The sequence below is a fragment of the Bubalus bubalis genome, chromosome 4 (genome assembly GCF_019923935.1).
Source record: "Bubalus bubalis isolate 160015118507 breed Murrah chromosome 4, NDDB_SH_1, whole genome shotgun sequence".
Taxonomy (NCBI): domain Eukaryota; kingdom Metazoa; phylum Chordata; class Mammalia; order Artiodactyla; family Bovidae; genus Bubalus; species Bubalus bubalis.
This window is the reverse complement of record NC_059160.1, coordinates 91,320,412-91,341,717: the sequence shown is the minus strand read 5'-3', so window position 1 is coordinate 91,341,717 and position 21,306 is coordinate 91,320,412. Positions and strand designations below refer to the sequence as shown.

At 42.3% G+C, this 21,306-nt stretch overlaps 1 protein-coding gene across 1 annotated transcript in view; it reads left to right on the top strand.

The window, feature by feature from the left end:
- LOC102411837 (natural resistance-associated macrophage protein 2-like) overlaps nucleotides 1-16,963 on the top strand; it is a 28,376-nt gene extending 11,413 nt beyond the window's left edge. The window contains 7 exon segments of the mRNA XM_044941743.1: nucleotides 690-809; nucleotides 961-1,110; nucleotides 1,648-1,721; nucleotides 4,247-4,400; nucleotides 6,426-6,479; nucleotides 16,213-16,242; nucleotides 16,244-16,963. Coding sequence (XP_044797678.1) covers nucleotides 690-809; nucleotides 961-1,110; nucleotides 1,648-1,721; nucleotides 4,247-4,400; nucleotides 6,426-6,479; nucleotides 16,213-16,242; nucleotides 16,244-16,306 — 645 coding nt within the window. The 3' untranslated portion in view covers nucleotides 16,307-16,963.
- The last annotated feature ends 4,343 nt before the right edge of the window (nucleotides 16,964-21,306 follow it).

Below are 21,306 nucleotides of genomic sequence, written 5' to 3'. Positions count from 1 at the left end.
TAATTGAATCAGCAATTCCCAAACTTGTGCTGTTATAGGCATTAATTGGGGTGACTAGAGAAAGTGTTCTTAGTAAAGTGATTTATTTTTTATACTTGTTCCCCACCTAGCCCCAGTGGCTGGACACTTTATTTATTTAGGCCGTGCTGTGTAGCATGTGGGACCTAGTTCTCTGACCAGCAATCAAACCCATACCCCCTGCACTGGGAGTACAGGGTCTTAAACCAATGGAACACCAGGGAAGTCCCTGTAAAGTCATCTTTATTGGGGCCTCTCTGTCCCTTTATGCTGGTTACATTATGAACTTCCAAGAGTAGAATATGTAGCATCTCCAAAATTCATTTGTGCTTTCTCTTCATTCCTATTACCATCTTCCAGAATACTGTGTTAAGGAATATAATTTAGGAAATGTGTTGTAGATTTTTTTAAATAATTAACATATGAGTTGAGGATAAAGGCTTTAGGAGCCTAGAGAAGAGAAGGGACTAGGCTGAGGAGGAATGGGGGCCCATCCAGCAGACTTTAGGTTGAAAGCCTCTAGAATGAGGTCAGGACCCGAGTCTCGCTTCTGGGACAGTGCCAGCACAGCGCTCGGTAGAGGTGGGTGCGTAGCCAGGAATGGGGAGAGGTGACACCAAGGATATGTTTGGGGTGTTGTCTCAGGTGATCTCTCTCCCTTGCCTGTCCAGGGTGTTGTGCTGGGGTGTTACTTCGGGCCTGCCGCTCTCTACATCTGGGCGGTGGGGATCCTGGCTGCAGGGCAGAGCTCCACCATGACAGGAACCTATTCTGGCCAGTTTGTCATGGAGGTACGTGCTGCTGTGACTGGGATAGACGAGAGGAAGAGGACGTTGTCCTTTTGTCCTTTCTTAATCCCATGCCTCTAAGGTCTTCCCAAACCTCCCAGCCCTTTTGCTATTTCCTTCCAGACATTCATCCTGTTTCTGTGTTTTCTTCCAGGGATTCCTGAACCTAAAGTGGTCACGCTTCGCCCGAGTGAGTCTGACCCGCTCTATTGCCATCATTCCCGCTCTGCTTATTGCTGTCTTCCAAGATGTGGAGCATCTAACAGGGATGAATGACTTCCTGAATGTTCTTCAGAGCTTACAAGTGAGAAGGGAGCTGGGGAAACTCACATCTCACTAAATCAGGAAGGATTCTGTACCTTTATTCTGTATTGCTTTTAGATAACAAGTCTAGTGTGGTTGTGGGGAAAATTCAGAGGAAGAAAGAGGCACAGTCTTGGTCTACGGTGAACGCATATGAAATCTCTGGCATCTAGAAGGCTTTTAGAAATGGCTTTATTTTTAAGCCTGTTGAATGGAAATTATAAGCTATAATTACACATAGAATACAATCATTGTTCGTTAATCCTAGCAAACTTTAAATAATGTATAGGACACTGTTGGGCTTTATGGAGATTAAGAAGACAAGGCAGATACAATTTTTTTAAAGACACTGTGATCATAATTGATGCTGGGTTCATGCTACAGATTTCCACATACCCCTCCAGCATGTTGTGATGACAGGAATAATTTCTCACAGAATAGATGAGGCAGGGTCTGTGGTTCCCTTTTGCTAACAGTGCTGCTCTCTGGGGTGTTACAAGGACCCCCTGTAGCCCTATCTTATTTTTTTCTTTTGCAGCTTCCCTTTGCTCTCATACCCATCCTCACATTTACGAGTTTGCGGCCTGTGATGAGCGAATTTGCCAATGGATTGTGAGTGTACTTCTTTTTGTTCCCCAAGATGTGGGGGGGAAGGATATCTTCATCAAACAGGCCAGTCAGGAAATAAGTCATAGGGGACTATGTGCTTTAAGAGGTGGTTGCTAGAGCTGCCCCCTCAATCTCTGACTAAGAAAAGAGAGACTGCTGGGGACTTCCCTGATGATCCAGTGGTTGAGACTCTGCCTTCCTGTGCAGGGGGTGAGGGGTTGATCCCAGGTCAAGGAACTAAGGTCCTACATGGCAGAGGGTGTGGCCAAAATTAAAAATAAGTGAATACAACATTGTAAATCAACTATATTTCAATTTTTAAAAATTAAAGAAAAGAAAACAGAGATGGTAAATGTAACAAAGGAGGGCAAGTACATGTTTTATTTCTGGGGGAAGTTTTTCAGCTTTTAGTGCTTTAACTCTTCAACTTCAGCCACTGAAGGTTAAAGCATCTTAAATCCATTTTAAATGATCTTGATGAGAGAGGCATAAGCTAATAACCTTTTATATACATGTCTAAAGGACATGGGGTATTTGAAATGACTTGTTATATCGCTAGGGACTCATGACCTTTTCAGTTGTAGGGCTTGTTGCATTTTTTAGGGACTTATATGATACAGATTCATGCAAAGATGGGCTCGATAAAGGACAGAAATGTCCTTTATCTTCTATGGACCAACAGAAGCAGAAGATATTAGGAAGAGGTGGCAAGAATACATAGAAGAACTGTACAAAACAGAGCTTCATGACCCAGATAATCATGATGGTGTGATCACTCACCTAGAGCCAGGCATTCTGGAATGTGAAGTCAAATGGGCCTTAGAAAGCATCACTACGAACAAAGCTAGTGGAGGTGATGGAATTCCAGTTGAGCTATTTCAAATCCTGAAAGATGATGCTGTGAAAGTACTACACTCAATATGCCAGCAAATTTGGAAAACTCAGCAGTGGCCCCAGGACTGGAAAAGGGCAGTTTTCATTCCAACCCCAAAGAAAGGCAATGCCAAAGAATCCTCAAACTACTGCACAACTGTACTCATCTCACACACTAGTAAAGTAATGCTCAAAATGCTCCAAGCCAGGCTTCAGCCGTACATGAACCATGAACTTCCAGATTTTCAAGCTGGTTTTAGAAAAGGCAGAGGAACCAGAGATCAAATTGCCAACATCCACTGGATCATCAAAAGAGCAAGAGAGTTCCAGAAAAGCATGTATTTCTGCTTTATTGACTATGCCAAAGCCTTTGACTGTGTGGATCACAATAAACTGTGGAAAATTCTGAAAGAGATGGGAATACCAGACCACCTGATCTGCCTCCTGAGAAACCTATATGCAGGTCAGGAAGCAACAGTTCGAACTGGACATGGAACAACAGACTGGTTCCAAATAGGAAAAGGAGTACGTCAAGGCTGTATAGTGTCACCCTGCTTATTTAACTTCTATGCAGAATACATCATGAGAAACGCTGGGCTGGAAGAAGCACAAGCTGGAATCCAGATTGCCGGGAGAAATATCAAACACCTCAGATATGCAGATGACACCACCCTTATGACAGAAAGTGAAGAGGAACTAAAAAGCCTCTTGATGAAAGTGAAAGAGGAGAGTGAAAAAGTTGGCTTAAAGCTCAACATTCAGAAAACTAGGATCACGGCATCTGGTCCCATCACTTCATGGCAAATAGATGGGGAAACAGTGAAAACAGTGTCAGACTTTATTTTTGGGGGCTCCACAATCACTGCAGATGGTGATTGCAGCCATGAAATTAAGAGATGCTTACTCCTTGGAAGGAATATTATGACCAACCTAGACAGCATATTGAAAAGCAGAGATATTACTTTGCCAACAAAGGTCCGTCTAGTCAAGGCTATGGTTTTACCAGTGGTCACATATGGATGGATGCGAGAGTTGGACTGTGAAGAAAGCTGAGCACCGAAGAATCGATGCTTTTGAACTGTGGTGTTGGAGAAGACTCTTGAGAGTCCCTGGACTGCAAGGAGATCCAACCAGTCCATTCTAAAGGAGATCATTCTTGGGTGTTCTTTGGAAGGAATGATGCTAAAGCTGAAACTCCAATACTTTGGCCACATCATGCGAAGAGTTGACTCATTGGAAAAGACTCTGATGCTGGGAGGGATTGGGGGCAGGAGGAGAAGGGGACGACAGAGGATGAGATGGCTGGATGGCATCACTGACTCGATGGACATGAGTCTGAGTGAACTCCGGGAGTTGGTGATGGACAGGGAGGCCTGGCGTGCTGTGATTCATGGGGTCGCAAAGAGTTGGACACTGAACAACTGAACTGAACTGATGATATGGATTATTTGATAGTGGCTTGTTTTTTTTTCTCTTTCTCCTATCATTGTGTAATTTTTGCTCATTTAATCTAATCTGGGACAAAAGAAGCACTTTTCAGTTTATTTTGAAATGCCCCTTACTCCTGTCTTGTGACCTCAAAAGACACAGTGTTCTTTTCTGTTTATGAATAGGTTAAACTGTTCCACCAATAATTGTGCTGATTCTTTTGACAGAGGCTGGAGGATCATAGGCGGTATTGTGGTCCTTGTCATCTGTTTCATCAACATGTACTTTGTCGTGGTTTATGTCCAGGGTCTAGGGCACGTGGCATTGTACGTGGTGGCTGCAGTGGTCAGCGTAGCTTATCTGAGCTTTGTGTTTTACTTGGTAAGTCCAGCTGGGAGAGGGCAGGGGTGGTGAGGTAGGGCTAACACTCAGAAGAAAAAGGATCCCAAAGAGCATTTACCAATCTATCTTCAGGTTATTGACACAATTTACATGAAATTGTTAAATCAGCTGTGACTAAAGAATATTTTTAGCCATAAATTTTCCCTGGTTCCTAAGAGCTGTCATTTTTCTATTTTTGTCACTCTGTCTGATTCCCATTCTAATAATTCCTAACCAGAGAGTGTAGTATGTTTGAAGAACTTGAAGAAGATCAGCTATGTAAAAGTACAGAGTGGTACAAGATGGGGTTGGAGAAGGGAGCTGTGTTGTGTGATTTCAAATCTTTGGAGGGCAGCACATGTGGGTTCACAGCCCTGGCCAGCTCTACTACTTAATAGCTGTCCAATGATGACACAAGTAAATAGTGATAATCTCTCACTGAATTATTAAAAATGGTGGTTGTAAAACATAGTGCTCCATAGAAAAAGAATAGAGAATTATGTATACCTAGATAACAAAAAAATTATCAAAAGTCTAGAGTAAATTATATTAAAATAGTAATAGTAGTTGCCTTTGATTGTGGGATTATGGAAATATTCTTTTCTCTATTTTCCAATTCTTCTGTAATATTATTCATATGAATGAAAAGTAGCTATAGCAACAACACATACACCTCCCTATTCTACGCAGGTTTCTCTAAAAAAACACAGGGTTGAGGATTAGGGACTACTACAAAGCATGGCAAGGCAGTAGGGTAGAAATGCCCTGCTCATCTTCTTAACACTTACCTAGTCCCCATGTCATTGTCTGCCACAGACAATGTCTTGATTGCGAAAACATTTTAGTGAATACTGAGAAATTATGTCTTGGATAGATATATCTCTTCTTTTTTCTTGCCCGGTAAACCATGAGTACACTTAGATTAAGCTGACCCTATAATATAGGGATGGTTGTTACTGTTCGGTTGCTAAGTTGTGTCCTACTCTTCGGAACCCCATGGACTACAGCATGCCAGGCTTCCCTGTCCTTTGCTATCTCCTGGAGTATGCTCAGACTCATGTCCATTGAGTTGATGACACCATCCAACCATCTCATCCTCTGTCACCCCCTTCTCCTCCTGCCCTCAATCTATGAAACCTAAATAACTGAGTATGGCCTTGACAGAAATTGTTTTAACAATTTGCTGTAGGACATCTCCTGGTGGCTTAGTGGTTAAGATTTTGGACTTTTGCTTCAAAGTCCTAGGTTCAGTCCCTAGTCAGGGAACAGAGATCCTATCCTACAAGCTAGGCTACTGCTGCTGCTAAGTCACTTCAGTCGTGTCTGACTCTGTGTGACCCCATAGACGGCAGCCCACCAGGCTCCCCCATCCCTGGGATTCTCCAGGCAAGAACACTGGAGTGGGTTGCCATTTCCTTCTCCAATGCATGAAAGTGAAAAGTGAAAAGTGAAAGTGAAGTCGCTCAGTCGTGTCTGACCCTCAGCTACCCCATGGACTGCAGCCTACCAGGCTCCTCCATCCATGGGATTCTCCAGGCAGGAGTACTGGAGTGGGGTGCCATTGCCTTCTCTGACAAGCTAGGCAGCATGGCCACAAGGAAGTTTCTGTAGAAGTTAAGGGGATCCTTCCTGTATGCAAATTGGTTATGAAGGTTCTCAGTTGTTCTCAGTCAGCCTGAGGCTATAGAAATTGTTGAAGACCCAGTTTTAAGGCTGAGGACGGATTCTAGAATGAATTACTATCCCACTCTTTTGTTCAGAAGACTGTCACAGTTGTTCTTAGCCAGTCAGTCATTACTCATATTGTGAAGAATGGTGTAGGACTGAAAAAAAGGGGTCGTCAGGGACCTCTCCCAGTCAGATAAAAGAAATAAATGCAAAGCAGTAGGAACAGAGGGAGCTGAGTATTGAAATTAGTACAACAAAGAGTTTTGCATCTGAGCAGTGCAGTGTGGGCGGTGAGGGGGGTAAGAGGGCTCTCCAGAGGGGTCAGCGAATGATGACTAACTATATTTTCTCTTCCAGGGTTGGCAGTGTTTCATTGCACTGGGCATGTCCTTCCTGGACTGTGGGCACACGGTAAGCGTCTCTAAAGTCCTGCTGACCAAAGAAACCACCAGTGGCTGTACTAAGTAGACACTGTTCACAGGTAGCCATCAGGGCCAGTGTTTCTACGGTTTACTGTGTGAACATAGCCAAAGGTATGTGCTGTTGCACAGGCTGCATTTAGGACTCAGCTGTTTGTTGGGAAAGACTTTGTTTCATATATTTTTTGAAAAGAATTGAAAGAGACACGTGTACCCCAGTGTTCATCGCAGCACTGTTTATAATAGCCAGGATGTGGAAGCAACCTAGGTGTCCATCAGCAGATGAATGGATAAGAAACCTGTGGTACATATACACAATGGAGTACTACTCAGCCATTAAAAAGAATACATTTGAATCAGTTCTAATGAAGTGGATGAAACTGGAGCCTATTATACAGAGTGAAGTAAGCCAGAAAGAAAAACACCAATACAGTATACTAACGCATATATATGGAATTTAGAAAGATGGTAACGATAACCCTATATGTGAGACAGCAAAAGAGACACAGATGTATAGAACAGTCTTTTGGACTCTGTGGGAAAGGGCGAGGGTGGGATGATTTGGGAGAATGGCATTGAAACATGTATAATATCATATAAGAAACAAATCACCAGTCCAGATTCGATGCAGGATACAGGAAGCTTGGGGCTGGTGCACTGGGATGACCCAGAGGGATGGTATGGGGAGGGAGGTGGGAGGGGAGTTCAGGATTGGGAACACGTGTACACCCGTGGCAGATTCATGTTGATGTATGGCAAAACCAATACAATATTGTAAAGTAAAAAAATAAATAAATTAAAAAAAAAAAAGAAACCGAATTTGTGGTTGCTGGGGGGAAGGGATAGTTAGGGAGTTTAGGACGGTCATGTACACACTGCTATATTCAAAATGATACCCAACAAGGATCTATTGTATAGCACATGGAACTCTACTCAATGTTATGTGCCAGCCTGCAGGGGAGGGGAACTTGGGGGAGAATGGACACATGTATATGTATGGCTGAGTCCCTTCACTGTTCACCCCCCCCCAACATTGTTAATCAGCTATATCCCAATACAAAACAAAAAGTTTAAAGTTTGAAAAAAATAAAAAGTATACAGCAAAAAAATAAAGGGCTGAAAAATACTTTCCTTATACAAATCCTTTGAATTATTTTTATTATAAAAAATAAAATCTCAACTAGAGTAGTTTGATTCATATTATATTTAATTATGAGATAATCTTCATCTATCAGGTTCAGGATTTTTTTAACTTATTTTCACTTTAAATTTGTCAGTGGAAGTTAAGAGGGGTGAGAAAGCACTAAGATGATAAATGGACAGATGGTAAAACTCACTTGTGGTCGTGGTGACTAATACTAATCTCTTCTGAAAATCACTCTGATGATTTCCCTCAGAGATTGAGAGCTTACTGAAATGTTCTTGGGAGTCCTGATTTTAATAACTCTCATGTTACAGAGTTCTCTTGATGTACTCTCATGTACAGAGCTCTCTTGATGGTATTTCTTCTTGAGCAATTAGAGTTGGGAAACCTTCCCCTTCCATCTCCAGGATGGTAGTGATAGAAAAAGATGGTAGCATTTATGAATTGATGTTCTCAAGAGACTTTGGAGTGAGGAGAAAAAACTTGAAAGAAGAGGAGCCATCTGTTTTATTCCTAAAAAACAACTTCTTCCAGAATTGTCATGTTTTTCTGAGGCATGCCCAAGAAGACTTGCAAGGCAATCTCAGGAGCTCTAGATGTAAGTGTTGGAAAGCTCGCTCCCTCTCAGCGAGTCCTTTGGTGTCACTGGTTGCCAAGTTCTCTCTGCAGGGTTGCACTGGGCTACCTCTCTTCAGCCATTCCTTCAGAGGGAAAAACTTTGGGACCAGATGGTGGAGCTCTAGAGTCAGAGGAAATGGGTCCCTTCAGCATGGAGCTGCTGCTCTTCAGCCACTTCTGATGTTTTTACATGTGGAGCCTGACACCATGTGATTATCTCAAACCAAGTCACATTGTCCAGTGGAGATAAATAATCAGGTCTTTTATAGCCACTGACTTGGTGAGAACAGTAATGGGATTGCAATTGAAGGACTGCATTTCTGGTGTCTTCCTTCTGAAGTGCCTGTTGATTGATGTTCTCTGTTCACCTGAGCCCCTAAAGGCATTGTTTCCAATACTTTGTACACAGTCAAAAGCACAGACTGAATGGACTGTCTTTTACATGGCTTTAAGGGTAAATAAACTTCTGTGTTCCACTGACCATACCTTTACCTCAGCCCCTCCAGTGACATAGCACAGAATCCTGAGAGACAGATTCCCCAACCGTTCCTCCCTCTCCGCTACCATCATCCCCTAAGCTGTTCACAAGGGCACTCTGGAGACTGACCTCTTAGGCTCTCGTCTGGCCTCAGTAGGTGAGGGCCATGTTGACGAAATTCTTTGTAAAGGTGGTACACTAACATTTACCTTTGCCGGGAGTTTGAGTGGGTGCAGTCAGCCTCAGATTCACAAATATTTAGAAGCCCAGGTAAAAGCTGCTAGTTTTCTTTTAGAAGTTATATATGTGACTTGCAATGATGAAAATTTCTTCCCAGTTAAATGGCAGTTTATATCACTATGTGTGTAGTATTTTACAGTGTTAACAACACTCCCATGCTATATTCCATCGGAGCTCTCACATGGAAAGTGTGCTTTCTATTCAGCCACTACTTCGGGCACAGTAAACAGTGTTTAGAGCTGACATCTTCCAGTGCCAGCATGCGCACTCTGTGTGAAATGTTTAAGGATATACAATTGTACTTTATGTAAGTTGGTCCTCGTTCTCCATAAAACTGCGCTGCTACAGTGTACTGGGAATTAACAGGGATGGGGAAGAGCTGTATTTTGGTTCTTGTGAGGTCCTGCTAGTGGTTTTAGGAGTGGTTACAATGAACTCTTACTGACACTTAACAATATATAAACACAGTTTCTGGGGATTCCCTGATGGCTCAGGTGGTAAAGAATCTCCCTGCAATGACGGAGACCCGGGTTCAATCTCTGGGTCAGGAAGATCCCCTGGAGAAGAAAATGGCAACCCACTCCAGTATTCCATGAACAGAGGAGCCTGGCAGGCTACAGTCCATGGTGTCACAAAGAATCAGACACAACTGAGCTTTCACCTGGTGGCCCAGCGGTAAAGAATCCTCCTGCAGCACGGGAGACGCAGAGGACTCAGGTTTAATTCCTGGTCAAGATGCTCTCCTGGAGGAGGGCAAGGCAACCTTCTTCAGTATTCTTGCTGGGAAAATCCCATGGACAAGGAGCCTGCCAGGCTACAGTCCAAAGGGTCACAAAGAGTCAGACACAACTGAGTGAGTGCACACACACACCAACTTTGAAATACTGAAACATCAATTACCACCTGGATTGACATATTAGACTCATACTGTTAGTGATTTTCTCTTTAGAAGGTATAGAGGTATACAGTTGATCTCTGGACATGCAGGGGTTAGGGGTATTGATCTTCCATGGAATAGAAAATCTGCAAGTAATTTATAGTCAGCTCTTCACGTTTATACTTGGCCTTCCATGTCCAGTGTTTATCCAAATCTGTGGTTCCATATTCTCAGATTCACCCTGTCTGGGATCATGTATTTCTGTCATATTTACCATTGAAAAAAATCCCTGTATGAGGAGACTCACGGGGTTCAAATTCATGTTGTTCAAGACTCAACATAGGTTTAGTTCCCAGAAGACTTGATGAATTGTTGACACCAAACACTAATCTCTATCACCGATTTAGTTTTGCCATTGCTAAAGATGACATCATTACCATATTTAAAGTTGAGAGATAATTGTCATTCTGCCTTTCTCCACTCTAAGCTGAACATTTTTCTGTCTGTAGTCTTGTTTTACCATTGATGTAGGGTTTTATATTCTGTATATGCTGCCAATGAAAAGTATGTGTATTTGAAAAGAGAAGCCAAAATTGTTTAGCTTAGAAATGAAAACATTTTTGGAGACCAGATATAAATACAAGGACAAAGCTCAGAAACAGTAAACTGCTAGGAATGTCACCAAACACAGGGCAGGAAAAGATAAGTCAGCACTTAATTTGCTCCAGAGGTGTCACTAGAACTTCATTTTCGCTTTCTGTGTTGCAAGCTTCCCCTGTCTGTCTTAACAGGAACTGAATTCTATAAGTACCACCATGGAAGTTATGAGAATTTCGTTCTCCATGTTGTCCTTTCTCATTTAGCTCTTTTTTTCTTTTTTTTTTTTGGCTGTGCCATGTGCTTTATGTGATCTTAGCTCCCTGCCCAGGGATTGAACCCAGACTAACGGCAGTGACAGTCTGGAATCGTAACCATTAAGCCATGGGGAACTCCTTATTTGGGTTTAATTTCAGAACTAAAATAGGATGCACAACCATTTGAAGATCCTGCTTTAGCTCTGCCCTCTGCAGCGCTTTCTGTTCCTTCCTTGGACAGGACCAGTGAGTTCAGACGTGTCACCTTCCTTTGACATCTTAGCTTTGGAACGTTAAAAATGACCAACACATTACTATGCTAGTTGGGGTCTAAGCACTCGTGTGTGTGTGTGTGCTCAGTCACTCAGTCATGTCTGACTCCTTGTGACCCCATGGACTGTAGCCCCCCAGGCTCCTCTGTCCATGCCATTTTCCAGGCAAGAATACTAGTGTGTGTTGCCATTTCCTACTCCAGGGTATCTTCCTGACCCAGGGATCAAACCCGTGTCCTTGGGCCTCCTGCATTGGCAGGAGGATTCTTTACCACTGTGCCACTGGGGAAGCCTTTGACACTCATAAGATCTCTTGTAATCCTTACAACAAAAGACAAAAATAAGACAACTGAAGGGCCCAAAGTAGAATAACATCGCTAATAACTGTGTAGTTGCCATTTGAATCTGACTAGCTAAATTCCAGAGCCCATGTTACCATTACCAATCAGTATTTATTTCATAGTATATACTTTAAGACACCAACTTTGGTGTTTAGCAGCACCAAGAACAGCACCATATCAAAGATACTTTGCTTAATACTCTGATTAGGGTTAGAATATGTTTTAGGTCAAAAGCTGCCAATTGATAGGCTAATTTTGTTTGGCCTGTCCTACATTTTCCAAACTACCTGAATGCTTTTTCAGGTATATGTGGAAAGTGGCAGGGTCCTGTATGATCCTATCCCAGCAATAAGTAAGAACTGATAGCTTATTCATTTTCTGGTGGCTCAGACAGTAAAGAATCCTCCTGCAATGCAGGAGACCTGGGTTGCTTCCCTGGGTTGGGAAGATTCCCTGGAGGAGGTCATGGTCACCCCAGTATTCTTGCCTGGAGAATCCACATGGACAGAAGAGCCTGGTGGGTTATAGTGCATGGGGTTGCAAAGGGTCAGACACAGCTGAGCAACTAAGCACAGCACAGCACTGCCCTTGAAAGTTTTAGCCAATTCCTCTACCATTTAGCCCCAGAAATACAACAAACTTCTCCAATGAAGGAGTTCTCTCTACTAAGTCATCAAATGATACAACCTGGAGATCATGGAACTAAAGAACCAGCCCTTGTTTACTACACACCCACCTCCCAACCTTAGCTCACTTGAGAAAAGGCTGAAGTGAATTGTCAATGTATCTGACAATTGCTCTTGGTTGCTAAAATCAGATGGTCAACACTGAAATCAGATTGATTATATTCTTTGCAGCTGAAGATGGAGAAGCTCTATACAGTCAGCAAAAACAAGACCTGGAACTGACTGTGGCTCAGATCATGAGCTCCTTATTTATTGCAAAATTCAGGCTTAAATGAAGGAAAGTAGAGAAAACCACTGGGGCTTCCCTGGTGACTCAGATGGTAAAGAATTGCCTGCAATGCAGGAGACCTGGCTTCAATCTCTTGGTCAGGAAGATCCCCTGGAGAAGGGTATGGCTACCCACGCCAGTATTCTTCCCTAGAGAATTCCATGGACAGAGGAACTTGGCAGGCTACAGTTCATGGGGATGCATAGAATTAGACACGTTTGAGAGACTAACACTTTCACTTCCAGAGAAAAACACTAGGCCATTCACGTATGACCTAAATCAAATCCCTTATGATTAGACAGTGGAGGTGATAAATAGATTCACGGGACTAGATCTCGTAGACAGAGTGCCTGAAGAACTATGGACAGAGCTTTGTTACATTGTACAGGAGGCAGTGACCAAAACTATCCCCAAGAAAAAGAAATGCAAGAAGGCAAAGTGGTTGTCTTAGGAGGCCTTACAAATAGCTGAGGAAAGAAGAGAATTGAAAGCAAGGGAGAAAAGTAAAGGTACACCCAACTAAATGCAGAATTCCAGAGACGAATGATGAGAGACAAGAAGACTTTCTTCAGTGAACGAAGAAATAGAGGAAAACCACAGAAAGGGTAAGACTAGAGATCTGTTCAAGAGTCTATCAATTATTGATATTTGATATAAATATCAATCTATTGATATGTCTTTGGAAATATCAAAGGAATTTCATCCAAATATGGGTGCAGTAAAGGACAGAAATGGTAAATATCTAATAGAAGCAGAAGATATTAAAAAGTGGCAAGAATACACAGAAGAATTATACAGAAAAGGTCTTAATGATCCAAATAAACACAGAGGTGTGCTCACTCAGCTAGAGCTGGACATCCTGCAGTGTGAAGTGAAGTGGGCCTTAGGAAGCATCACTACCAACAAAGCTAGTGGAGGTGACAGAATCCCAGCTGAGCTATTTGACTTCACACTCCAGGATGTATGGTTCTAGGTGAGTGCCCACATCATTGTGGTTATCTGGGTCATTAAGAACTCTTTTGTATAGTTCTTCTGTGTATTCTTGCCACCTCTTCTTAATCTCTTCTGCTTCTGTTTGGTCCTTACCATTTCTGTCCTTTATCGTGCCCATCCTTGTGTGAAATGTTCCCTTGATACCTTCAATGTTCTTGAAGAGATCTCTAGTCTTTCCTATTCTATTGTTTCCCTCTATTTCTTTGCACTGTTCACTTAAGAAGGCTTTCTTACTCTCCTTGCTGTTCTGGAACTCTGCATTCAGTTGGGTATATCTTTCCTTTTCTCCTTTGCCTTTCACTTCTCTTCTTTTCTCAGCTATTTGTAAGGCCTCCTAAGACAACCACTTTGCCTTCTTGTATTTCTTTTGCTTGGGGATGGTTTTGGTCACCACCTCCTGAACAGTGTTACAAACCTCTGTCCGTAGCTCTTCAGGCACTCCGTCTACCAAATCTAGTCCCTTGAATCTATTCATCACCTCCACTGTCTAATCATAAGGGATTTGATTTAGGTCATACCTGAATGGTCCAGTGGTTTCCCCTACTATCTTCAATTTAAGTCTGAATTTTGCAATAAGGAGCTCACGATCTGAGCCACAGTCAGCTCCAGGTCTTATTTTTGGTGACTGTATAGAGCTTCCCCATCTTTGGCTACAAAGAATATAACCAATCTGATTTCAGTATTGACCATCTGGTGATGTTCATGCGTAGAGTTTTGTGTTGTTGGAAGAGTGTGTTTACTATGACCAGTGTGTTCTTACTGAAGTGGTTTGCATTCCCATTTCCAGTGGACCACATTTTGTCAGAACTTTATACCACAACCCGTCTGCATTGGGTGCCCCTGCACGACATGGATCATAGTTTCATTGAGTTGCACGAGGCTGTGATCCATATGTTCATTTTGGTTAGCTTTGTGATTGTGACTTTTGTCCTGGAGTCTGTGGCATTGTAGTTCTTGCTTCTTCTTTCTGCCCTCTGATGGATGAGGATAAGAGGCTTGGGCAAGCTTCTTGATGGGAGGGACTGGCTGTGGGGTAAGCTTGGTATTGCTCTGGTGGTCAGGGCCATGCTCAGTAAATCTTTAATCCAGTTTTCTGCTGATGGGTGGGCCTGTGCTCCCTCCCTGTTAGTTGTTTGGCCTGAGGAGGCCTAGTCCTGGAGTCTACAGGCTCTGTTGTAGGGCTAAAGGTGAACTCTAAAAGGACTTATGCCAACAGGTGCCTCCCAGGACTGCTGCTGCCAGTGCCCCTGTCCCTGTGGCAGGCTACTGCTGATCAACGCCTCACAGGAGACTCTCAAACAGTCACAGGCAGGTCTAGCTTAGTCTCGTGGGGTCACTGCTCCTTTCCCTGGGTCCTGGTCCACACAAGGTTTTGTTTGTACCCTCCAAGAGTTTCTGCTTCCCCAAGTCCTGTGGAAGTTCTGTAATCAAATACCGCTGCCCTTCAAAGTCAGATTCCCTGGGGATTCCCAGTTCCTTTGCTGGACCCCCAGGTTGGAAAGTCTGACATGGGGCCTAGAACCTTCACAGTAGTGAGAAATCTTCTTTGGGATTACTGCTCTCTAGTTTGTGGGTTGCCCACCTGGCCAGTATGGGATTTGACTTAAACATGATTGTACCCCTCCCACCATCTCACTGTGGCTACTCCTTGGTCCTTAGACCTGGGAAATCTTTCTTCATAGGGTCCAACATCCTCCTGTCAAAGGTTGCTCAGCAACTAGTTGCATTTTTGGTGTTCTTGCAGGAGACGATGGGCACACCTCCTTCTACTCTGCCACCTTGATATCTCATTCTCCACTACACTATACTAGAAATGTTTTCTTTCTATGATTTTACAGTGTGCATTTGGTGTCCTGAGCACTCATATGATCTCATTTTAATTCTTACAACTAAAGAATTAGCCTCTATACAGATGAAGTAACTGAAAGGCCAAAAAGAGGCTGTTGGTACCTAGCAGCAACAACGTCCTAAAACCCCAGGTAATACCAGTGAGCTAAAAGGAGACTCAGTGATTGTCCCATGGTGAATGCAGAGGAGAGAAAAAAAGTAAGCTACAGCTTCACAAATGCCAGTACAAACCATTGGGATTAGGTCTCTAGGAGTGAGTCTGGCAATATATTTTTTTGCTTTGTTTTCATATTTATTTTTGTCCACACTGGGTCTTGGTTGCATCTCGCAGGATCTTTCATCGCCGTGCGCAGGCTTCTCTCTAGTTGCTGCTTGTGGGCTCCAGAGCCAGAGCTTGCTTAGTTGCCTCCAGGCATATGGAGTCATAGTTCCCAGACCAGGGCTTAAACCTATGTCTCCTGCCTGACAAGGTGGATTTTTAACCATTAGATCACAAGGAAGTTCCTGGTAATGTGTTTTAGAAGCAGCTAAAGTAATTCTTATTCAATCTGATAAACGTTTGGGACCGTTGGTCATTTCCTTTTCTCTTAGCACATGCCATTTTATTATTATTTTTAATGAAAGGCTTTTCTCTGCTCAGGTGTCAAAAGATATTAAGGCCCAGATAATAGGGCTCAGGATTTAGACCATTTGAAATTTGATTTCTTTTCTCTTTTTTGGCCACGCTGTGCAGCCTAACCACTGGACTGCCAGAGAATTCCCTGAAATTTTATTTCTAACACACTTGGTATTAAAGTATAAAAGCTCACAGTGCATTTGCTCTTAATATCCTGATCAGAAACACCCATCCTGAGGTAGAGTGTCATAAGAATAGTTAAAGTGAAAATTTTGCATTTGGTATTACCTCAATCTTGATTTTAGCTCATATAGATTATTTTATATACAATAAACCATTCATCTGTCTGTAAGCCATTTATTTTCTGAAAGAAAATCAATATAGCAGAACTGAAACAAGAGCTACTTTTATATGCTGATTATAGGTACTTAAATTCCAATTTTAAAAACTAGCAAATCAGTCTAACCCTTTTCCATCTTTTTGTCCTCAGCACCATCTGGGACTGACAGTTTAGCCTGAATGAACTCTACCTTCCGAACACCGTGGACGCTGACTCACTTGTGTCTAGATGGCTGACAGCCTGACTGACTATATATGACCCACTTTCTCTTAGTCCTTTGTGCCAAGTGTCATGTTAATAAATCTGTTTGTTCAGTGGTGAGTTTTGTTCAAACATTTTGAACAAAAGGTAAAGATTTCCTCATAGGAAGGGCATGAAAGGCTGAAAGCTGTCAAGTGTAGGTCAGAGACCCACCACCTCACAACAGTCCTACAACTGCCCGAGTTAAGTAATTAGCCTATGGTGGCCACACACCCCTATGGGCTTCTGCCTGGACTTCAGGAATTTTAAAAATATATATGTGTGTATGTTTATGTAAACCTGAACATATCAGTTTGGGTAGAGTTTTATATAAACATGATAGATATGTTGTATTTTTTAAAACAAATATTGCTCACATAAATCAGATATTTATTTTGTCTGAATCACAAATGACAAAAGAAAAAGAGCACTGTTCTTTTTCAGAATGAACTGGTCAAATTGACTTATTTTTAAAGTGATACTTGACTATGGCCTGTTAAACTTGACTTGGATTTAATTAAACAGCCCTTGGTAACTACTAGTATTTGCAGTGCTGCTGCTGAGTCGCTTCAGTCGTGTCTGACTCTGTGCGACCCCAGAGATGGACCCCACCAGGCTCCCCCGTCCCTGGGATTCTCCAGGCAAGAACACTGGAGTGGGTTGCCATTTCCTTCTCCAATGCATGAAAGTGAAAAGTGAAAGGGAAGTCGCTCAGTCGTTTCCAACTCCTAGCAACCCCATGGACTGCAGCCTACCAGGCTCCTCCATCCATGGGATTTTCCAGGCAAGAGTACTGGAGTGGGTTGCCATTGCCTTTTCCAGTATTAGCACATCATTTCCAAAGAAGACTTTTCTTTATTTGACAGTTATATTTCATCCTGGTTGTCAGCATCCTCCATGATTGTCATTTTCTCTATTGTTTTTCTTGAATTTTTTTCCCCAGAGATATGATGGTATTTTCCAAAGAGCTTAATACCTAGGAACAGGATCCAGAAATTATACTTTAACCAATGATCAGTTTACCATTCTGCACTGTAACTCAGCCCATTCTAACATTGTGGGTATAAAAAGAATTCTAACACTGAGCTTTGCAAGGCCCAACAGAAGATAATGATAATTTTCTTCCTAATGTATGTATAGTCACACCATGTCTTTTCTTCCCCCTTTTCCCATTAATACTCCAGACATGATTTCTAGGTCAAAGTCTATTTCTGTAGTGGCTAATGTTTCTAATGCTGACTCTCCTAGGGCATGTTAAGCATTTTAAGTTATTTATAGCAAGTGGTATGAGATTAGAACTAGACTGGGGCTTGGAAGATTAGTCCACAGGTCACAAACTGCCTGCCTGCATGTGGGTAATAGCTTTTTATTTTGATCCAGAGGTCTGACAGAATGTGGTCCACTGGAGAAGGGAATGCAAACCACTTCAGTATTCTTGCCTTGAGAACCCCATGAACCGTATGAAAAGGCAAAAAGATAGGACACTGAAAGATGAATTCCCCAGGTCAGTAGGTGCCCAATATGCTACTGGAGATCTGTGGAGAAATAACTCCAGAAAGAATGAAGGGATGGAGCCAAAGCAAAAACAACACCCAGTTGTGGATGGGACTGGTGATAGAAGCAAGGTCCGATGCTGTAAACAGCAATATTGCCTAGGAACCTGGAATGTCAGGTCCATGAATCAAGGCAAATTGGAAGTGGTCAAACAAGAGATGGCAAGAGTGAACGTCGACATTCTAGGAATCAGCGAACTAAAATGGACTGGAATGGGTGAATTTAACTCAGATGACCATTATATCTACTACTGTGGGCAGGAATCCCTCATAAGAAATGGAGTAGCCATCATGGTCAACAAAACAGTTGAAATGCGGTACTTGGATGCAATCTCAAAAATGACAGAATGATCTCTGTTCATTTCCAAGGCAAACCATTCAATATCACAGTAATCCAAGTCTATGCCCCAACCAGTAATGCTGAAGAAGCTGAAGTTGAACGGTTCTATGAAGACCTACAAGACCTTTTAGAACTAACACCCAAAAAAGATGTCCTTTTCATTATAGGGGACTGGAATGCAAAAGTAGGAAGTCAAGAAACACCTGGAGTAACAGGCAAATTTGGCCTTGGAATACAGAATGAAGCAGGGCAAAGACTAATAGAGTTTTGCCAAGAAAATGCACTGGTCATAGCAAACACCCTCTTCCAACAACACAAGAGAAGACTCTACACATGGACATCACCAGATGGTCAACACCGAAATCAGATTGATTCTATTCTTTGCAGCCAAAGATGGAGAAGTTGTACACAGTCAGCAAAAACAAGACCAGGAGCTGACTGTGGCTCGGATCATGAACTCCTTATTGCCAAATTCAGACTGAAATTGAAGAAAGTAGGGAAAACCACTAAACCATTCAGGTATGACCTAAATCAAATCCCTTATGATTACACAGTAGAAGTGAGAAATAGATTTAAGGGCCTAGATCTGATAGATAGAGTGCCTGATGAACTATGGACGGAGGTTCGTGACATTGTACAGGAGACAGGGATCAAGACCATCCCCATGGAAAAGAAATGCAAAAAAGCAAAATGGCTGTCTGGGGAGGCCTTACAAATAGCTGTGAAAAGAAAAGAAGCGAAAAGCAAAGGAGAAAAGGAAAGACATATGCATCTGAATGCAGAGTTCCAAAGAATAGCAAGAAGAGATAAGAAAGCCTTCCTCAGTGATCACTGCAAAGAAATAGAGGAAAACAACAGAATGGGAAAGACTAGAGATCTCTTCAAGAAAATTAGAGATACCAAGGGAACATTTCATGCAAATATGGGACAGAATGGTATGGACCTATTAGAAGCAGAAGATATTAAGAAGAGGTGGCAAGAATACACAGAAGAACTGTACAAAAAAGATCTTCATGACCCAGATAATCACAATGGTGTAATCACTCACCTAGAGCCAGACATCCTGGAATGTGAAGTCAAGTGGGCCTTAGAAAGCATCACTATGAACAAAGCTAGTGGAGGTGATAGAATTCCAGTTGAGCTATTTCACATCCTGAAAGATGATGCTGCCAAAGTGCCGCACTCAATATGCCAGCAAATTTGGAAAACTCAGTAGTGGCCACAGGACTGGAAAAGGGCAGTTTTCATTCCAATCCCAAAGAAAGGCAATGCCAAAGAATCCTCAAACTACCACACAATTGCACTCATCTCAGACGCAAGTAAAGTAATACTCAAAATTCTCCAAGCCAGGCTTCAGCAATACGTGAACTGTGAACTTCCAGATGTTCAAGCTGGTTTTAGAAAAGGCAGAGGAACCAGAGATCAAATTGCCAACATCCAATGGATCATCGAAAAAGCAAGAGAGTTCCAGAAAAACATCTATTTCTGCTTTATTGACTATGCCAAAGCCTTTGACTGTGTGGATCACAATAAACTGTGGAAAATTCTGAAAGAGATGGGAATACCAGACCACCTGATCTGCATCTTGAGAAATCTGTATGCAGGTCTGGAAGCAACAGTTAGAACTGGACATGAAACAACAGACTGGTTCCAAATAGGAAAAGGAGTACGTCAAGGTTGTATATTGTCACCCTGCTTATTTAACTTATATGCTGAGTACATCATGAGAAATGCTGGGCTGGAAGAAGCACAAGCTGGAATCAAGATTGCCGGGAGAAATATCAATAACCTCAGATATGCAGATGACACCACCCTTATGGCAGAAAGTGAAGAGGAACTAAAGAGCCTCCTGATGAAAGTGAAAGAGGAGAGTGAAAAAGTTGGCTTAAAACTCAACATTCAAAAAGCAAAGATTGAGAGGAGGAGCCAAGATGGCGGAGGAGTAGGACAGGGAGAACACTTTCTCCCCCACAAATTCATCAAAAGAGCATTTAAACGTCGAGTAAATTCCACAAAACAACTTCTGAATGCCGGCAGAGGACATCAGGCACCCAGAAAAGCAGCCCAACTCTTCAAAAGGAGATAACCGAGTGGCGGGGAGGCGATAAGTCGCAGCATTGGCGCCCGCCAAACACCTCATCACCTGAGCTGCTCGACCTGGGAAGAACACAAAACGCAGGCCCAACCGAGTCTGCGCCTCTGAGGACTACCCGAGTGCCTGAACCTGAGCGGCTTGGACCTGGGAGCTCAGTCCAGGGCCGGCCTCTGATTGTTCCCGGCGGAACAACCTAGAGCCCAAGCAGTGTGGGCAGGGAGGTTACACGCGCCGTGAGCGGGGGCAGACCCAGTGTGGCCAAGGCACTTCGAGCGCACGCCAGTGTTATCTGTTTGCAGCATCCCTCCCTCCCTCCCCACAGCGCGGCTGAACAAGTGAGCCTAAATTAAAAAAAAAAAAAAAAAAAAAAATAGGGTCCTCCACCGTCCCCTTTGTGTCGGCGGGAACCAGACACTGAAGAGACCAGCAAACAGAAGAAGCTATAACAGAGGGAAACGCCTTGGAAGCTACAGGCCATAGATTAAAACCCTGTGGTTACTACGGATTACATAGGAAGGGGCCTATAGATCTTGAGAAATATAAGTCGAACTAAGGAACTGCCAAAAATGAACTGAACCCACAATACTCACAACAAAACCAGAGAAAGACCTAGATATATTTTTACTATTTTTACGATCAATCTTTCTTTCTTTTTTTTTTAATTAAAAAAAAATTTTTTTAAGTCCTCTATTGTCCTTTAATTTTCACTTTTATAACTATTACTTTGCAAAAAAAAAAAAAAAAAAAAAAAAAAATACCCTATTTTTTTTTTTTTTTTTCCTTCTTCAGCAAACTTCATATATATATTTTATAATTTTTTGACCGTGGGTTTTTTTTTTTTTTTTCTTCTTTTTCTTCTTTTCTTTAACATTGCATTTTTGAAATTCCAAACTCTACTCTAGATTTTTAATTTTAGCCTTTTGATATATGCTATCAATTTTGTACCTATAGTTTTTTTCATAATTGCTGTGACTTTTTTTTTCCTCTGTTTCTTTCTCTTCTTCTTTTATATAACA